Below are 6,229 nucleotides of genomic sequence, written 5' to 3' on the forward strand. Positions count from 1 at the left end.
GGTGGGTGTTTTACGCCCAATAAATAATAAAAATTGGTGTGTTTTAAGGTCTTCAACGAGTTCAATCCCCCGCCCGCTCACAGAAAATAATTCCTGGCTACGGAGCTTATGAACACACAATTATCAGAAGTGACAGCGTTGAGAAAAACAAAAACACGTATCCTGAGGCACGCAGCTATATATACACTTATCCATTCACAATCTATGGTCATCATTCATGTCTTTTTCTTATCACTCACCTCTTCGTGTCTACGAAAACTCGATAGAACGTTTTTGAAATCACTGCTTCTAACGAATTACCACAACTAGGCAAGATTCCTCAGACCAGTAAAAGCGTTCACTAGTGACACATCATCAATACCCCTAGGCCAATCACGGCAGCACTTATTCAGTCTGATTTTGTCGTCTGCGCACGCATGTTAACGAGTACGTCCTACACTCTTAAAATTGTGCTTGATAAACTGCTGGGCATGGCCCGCAACACTGACAAAAAAAGTCTGGTTTCCTGACTATATCAAGCATTTCAACCAGAACGTGAGCAGGAATGTACGTAAGAGGATATGCACATTTATCTACCTGTACACGCTTATGTACATATGAAAAGCATCTTGCTCCCTATAGCTTATGTGCCCTCAAGCAAACTCTAAGCAGATCAGATCGTTCTTTCGGACCTAAACTCCTATCAGGAAATAGAGACCGCGTAAAATACGGTCACGAACACATAGTCTAACTTGGGCAATGGAGAAGCACGGGACTGGTCGTGTTTTTCAAAAAATCGAAAGCCACTCAGTGATAGCAAAGATAAAACTCGAGTCGGGCCATCCCAGAGTGCTCCCGTTCCACTGTGCTGGGGTTTTCTACCAAGAAACTTGCAAACGAACAAGCTGGCGCGTATGAATTATGCATAGCAGCTAACCTGAAACCCAAGCCTTCTCCAAGAGGCAAACATGAAAGCTCTATAGCAGAGCCTCCTACTTTCTCCCCGTAATGATTTCTTCATCTGGGTCATTTTGCGAATCAGACGTAAATAGTTGATGATCCGAAATGTGAGATCGATGCCGCGAGGGGACCTTGTATGTGTTCCTGGTCGAAGCAGGTATGCGACCCTACCGAGCTGCTCCCCGGCATGCACCCGACGAGTCCCAAGTTTTCGTTTTTTTTTTTGCTTAAAGTCTAGCTCTCTGCTGCCCATTTTGTCGATACCGTTCCTCTCGTATGGCAACAAGCTTCGACGAATAACATAAGCGTGTACAAAGACTGGGAGTATAGATAAATTCATTTCGGGCGACACCCACGATATGTATGCGTCATGCATATCGCGATATGTATGAAACATACATCAGAACATGTATGATAAAAACGTATAATGATATGTATAATACGCAAGAACATGACTATATGTGCATTTGTGCGTGTATATAATGAACAGAAAGTTCAAGGTTTTTGAGTAAGGGAGGGTGTTGAAAGTTCCAAACCACCTTTCTGGTTAAGCCAATGAGAATGTTACAATCGCGAAGGCAAACTATGTACGCAAAAATATCCAAACCATAGGAATTGTTGTAAGTGTTCACCACGCAATGACGCTTTTCGAAAATAAGTATTCGAAGTATAGTTCTCATAGCTTTTATTTCCGAAAACTGGTTTGGCTATGAACGTTCAGTATTGAGTTCTACGTTACGAAAAATGAGAGCGAAAAAATAAAAAGTAAAAAATACGCCTATTCGCGTGTAACCAAGCGTGATCTCATCAACGAACAAACTTCCAAAGTTAAGCAGAAGGTTAGTTTTGTTTCATCTGCGTCTAACCATGTTTACAGTATTCCTATGACGTGTGGACGAGCGTATGTGGGCGTCTAACCTTGTTTACTGTATTTCTATGACATGTGGAGGAACGTACGTATGTGTGGCGTCTAACCATGTTTACTGTATTCCTATGACGTGTGGACGAGCGTATGTGGGGCAGTCTGGTCGCTGCTTAAACTTACGCCTAAAGGAGCCCGACTCATCTTCAAAGGGCAGGCCGCTACCGCATTTGGCCATACAGTGTGCAAAGTGTGTAGTGTGGGTGCGAGGCACGCTTTTCGAATAGTCATTTTGTTTAGGCACCATGATCGCACCACAGGCACAGGAGAGATCGCGGAGGATTTTCACATGAACATTATTCAATCATCTTGCACCAGCCACCCATCAGTGACTATTTTGGAAAAAGAAGTGCCGCGGCTGAGGCGGACAAGGAGCACAGCAGATATGGTGCGATAGCCGTAGACTTTAAAACTACGACGGTGTGCATGGACAGCGGGGTAATAGCATTGATATATATATATATATATATATATTATATATATATATATATATATATATATATATATATATATATATATATATATATATATATATATATATATATACATATATATATATATATATTTGTTTGTTTATTTATTTATTCAGTATACCTCAAAGGCCCCATTCGGGCTATTACATGAGGGATGGGCATAATTAGCAACATAATAATGATTCAATCATGGTCTTGAATACATGTGGGTCGGAGTGGTGCATGGCGAAGGCAGGCAAGTTGTTCCAGTTCCGGGCGGTTGCAACAAAAAAGGAGCGGAGGTGGGCAGTAGTTTGTGCTGGCGGTGGATAAACGGCTCGGGGATGGTTTATACGGCTGGATAATCGATGAGCAGGCAAGATGGCTGGAACGTTGAAAGGAGCGTGATAAAATTTGTGAAAAAGACAGAGCCGATATATATGATTGAAGTAACTAGAAGAATAAGAATGGGGTGGAGCACATTCGGCAAGCACTCTGAAATTATGACAGGTAGATTGCCACTATCCCTCAAGAGGAAGGTATATAACAGCTGTATCTTGCCGGTACTTAGCTACGGAGCAGAAACCTGGAGACTTACAAAGAGGGTTCAGGTTAAATTGAGGACGACGCAGCGAGCAATGGAAAGAAAAATGGTAGGTGTAACCTTAAGAGACAAGAAGAGAGCAGAATGGATTAGGGGACAAACGGGGGTTAAGGATATCATAGTTGAAATAACGAAGAGGAAATGGGCATGGGCCGGGCATGTAGCGCGTAGACAGGATAACCGCTGGTCATTAAGGGTAACTAACTGGATTCCCAGAGAAGGGAAGCGGGTTAGGGGAAGACAGAAGGTTAGGTGGGCAGATGAGGTTAAGAAGTTTGCGGGTATAAATTGGCAGCAGCAAGCACAGGACCGGGTTAACTGGCGGAACATGGGAGAGGCCTTTGTCCTGCAGTGGACGTAGTCAGGCTGATGATGAGGATGATGATGATGATGATGATGATGATGATGATGATGGTATATATGACGGCGCGATTCTAGGTTGTTCAGGTGGCCACGAGTTTTAAGTTCGGAAACGCTGGAATGATAAGAGTACACGGAGTAGATGAACCGGGCTGCGCGATTTTGTACAGATTCGAGAAGGTTAGATAAATTAGATTGATGAGGGTCTCAAACCGAGCATGCGTACTCCAATTTAGGGCGAGCAAATGTGGTGTAGGCTAACAACTTCACTGATGAGAGAGCAAGTTTTAAATTCCTACGAAGAAAACCCAGTGCACGATTAGCGGACGATGCTACGTTGTTGACGTGAGGGGACCAGGTGAGGTTGCTTGAGAATGTTACGCCGAGGTATTTATAGGATTCTGCTGTTAAGATTGTAGAGCCCGAAATGGTGTAAGTTGCTTGCTGATAATGTTGCCTACGGTGAAAGCATATTAGCGATGTCTTATTTACGTGTAAAGACATTAGCCAGTCGCTACACCAGGATTCAATAAGGTTAAGGTCGTTTTGAAGTATAGCAATATCGGTAGGGTTTTTTATTGGACGGTACACGACGCAATCATCTGCAAACAGGCGAATATTTGATGAAATGTTAGCTGGGAGGTCATTTATATAAATTAAGAAAAGTAGGGTCATTTATATAAATTAAGAAAAGTATCCCATACCTATATATATATAGGTATGGGATATGGCACAACGGGAGCGTTGTCAACAAGGATAAATATATTTATTTCCCAACAGTTTCGGGAGGGGTCCTCCCTTATTCAGGGGATGAGTTATATCGATATAAAAGTGGATGAAAAAATAACCAGCCGTGAGCACGGCTGGTTACTTTTTCATCCACTTTTCTTTCTTTTTATTTACATTCCATTGGTTCTAATAACTTCCCCTGTACATTCCTTGGCATTACTGTATATATATATATATATATATATATATATATATATATATATATATATATATATTCCTCTGTGTGTGTGTCTGCGTCAGTGTACGATACAAATAAGTTATAATGCATTCAGCCCAACTACCTCGTCTCGCAGTATTACTTCCTTTTGTGCTCTGTTTATCCCGCTTTTATTTGCCCGTTCTTCTGAGCTGTTTTCACTTGCCACTGTTCGAGGAAGCAAAACACTGTTTCAAAGAAATTTTGCAAGCTTGAAAGAGGCGTCGCGTTTTACGCGTGTACGTTGTGTCTCCGTCTTGTTCAAGAGTACGCTAGGAGGCTTTGCACACAACGTACAAGAACTCACCAAACGTCGCTGGGCTCTGGCTCGAGGTCCGAGTAGTTGTCGTCAGCCACGTGCCGGTTAAAGTGCCTTTGCAGCGCCACCACTATCGGGTGCATGTCGGCGGTGCCGTGCTGGCTACCACTCCTGCATGCGTGAAAATCGGTTAAGCGAATCGCTGAAGACGAGAACGCCGACAGCGAGATAGTAACATAAGGGTTCCTTTGTGAAGTAGTGAGAGCGTGTCTGGTTAAAAAATTATTGACGCAATCATAACATATTAAAAATGTTCGAAGGTTTTTATTTGGTGCCAATTCACCATTTACAAGGCTATTTCCACGTTGCGAAGGACCCTAAAAATTCAGAGGCTATGTCCTCAACCAGAAACCTTGTGGGAGCCCGTTGATGGCCGGGAACATTTTCTGAACGATGACCTTTACAGCTTCTCTTAATCTTTGAAAACAAAAAGAAGCCTGTCAGACTCATCTCAGGGTTTCATCTGGGGCTGCATCAGCCCTAATGTGACCGCGGCCGACTCCCTCTTGTTCTCAGCACTTAAGAGAATCATGGTCACCTTTTAGACGGCGTTTCGATCGGCCTCAAAAGCCTCTAACATTTATTGGGGAGATAAAATTCAGATATGTGGAGTGGGATTGACGTGTTTGCAAGTATTCACATCAACTAAGCCAAGTTTCCTAGTGCGTGCGCTTACCTTTGCATATCTTCGGTTGCTCCTCCTCCACCTTCAAGAGTTCCCATGTGCAGCTGTTCTAGCTCGTCGATAAATGTTTTGTACTGTCCACTCTTGTACGTCGGGTACAGCTGAAACAGTGAGTCCGAGAACTATAGTTACTTTCGTGTTTGAATTCAACATTTGCGATCTCTGTTCAAAATGCAATGCAACATCTCGCATTTTCTTGTGACTTTCTTTACATGCTTTTATAACGCATTTTCTTGTATACAACGCGCGCCGAAAGAAACAGGTAAGTGTGCCTAAACAATACGAGTGTGGGCTATGAAAAGAAGTAATATGTGTATATTTTATTGTAGATTTAACATTGCACTTCCCTAAACTGGGGCAGGTGTGGAATGTAATTTTTAGTAGTGTGGGGTAATGTTTATATGCATAGACGGGTTGTATAAAAGAAAATACGGTCTACGAGAAATTTCACACAGGATGACACGAACAGGTAAAGACACCTAAAAAACTTGAATGGGTAATTACACAACTCGCATGCACATATGACAAAAGAGAGGCTTTACACAATACATATTCTGTTAATTTAAACAGTGTTTGAGACGAGACACCATATACATCAGACACAAGTAACGCAGTTTAAGTTTTCAGAACGCGTCTCACAAACTAGCCTACGAACACATGTTCCCCGACTACACACAAGATACCTGACCTTGAAATCTTGTTAGAAAAAACTAAGCATACCTTGAACTCAGAACGAGTAGGTCGTTTCATGGAGACCTCCTTCTAAAAGTTATATCAGCCATGTCATTCATAATAAAAAGATTGTGGAGCAAAAATGTAGAAGCTGCAGTCGGAAATACAAAAAAAAAAACAGGTAGGAGAAACAGTGATTCCTTTTCTTGCACTTATATTCCCTTCAGGAGCGAATTTAAATGGACAGTTTACGAATGTATCGAATTCCCAAAACATAAATCCAACGTACTC

The 6,229-nt window shown here is 42.1% G+C and overlaps 1 protein-coding gene across 1 annotated transcript in view; it reads right to left on the bottom strand.

Moving 5' to 3' along the window:
• LOC142796021 (cadherin-like and PC-esterase domain-containing protein 1) overlaps positions 1–5,367 on the bottom strand; it is a gene marked incomplete at both ends in the record, with an annotated part of 17,339 nt that extends 11,972 nt beyond the window's left edge. The window contains 2 exons of the mRNA XM_075886177.1: positions 4,570–4,692; positions 5,258–5,367. Of these exons, the coding sequence (XP_075742292.1) occupies positions 4,570–4,692; positions 5,258–5,367 (233 nt within the window). The remainder of the gene's footprint in view (positions 1–4,569; positions 4,693–5,257) is intronic.
• Between the last annotated feature and the right edge of the window lie 862 nt (positions 5,368–6,229).

The sequence above is a fragment of the Rhipicephalus microplus genome, unplaced genomic scaffold (genome assembly GCF_043290135.1).
Source record: "Rhipicephalus microplus isolate Deutch F79 unplaced genomic scaffold, USDA_Rmic scaffold_1025, whole genome shotgun sequence".
Lineage (NCBI taxonomy): Eukaryota > Metazoa > Arthropoda > Arachnida > Ixodida > Ixodidae > Rhipicephalus > Rhipicephalus microplus.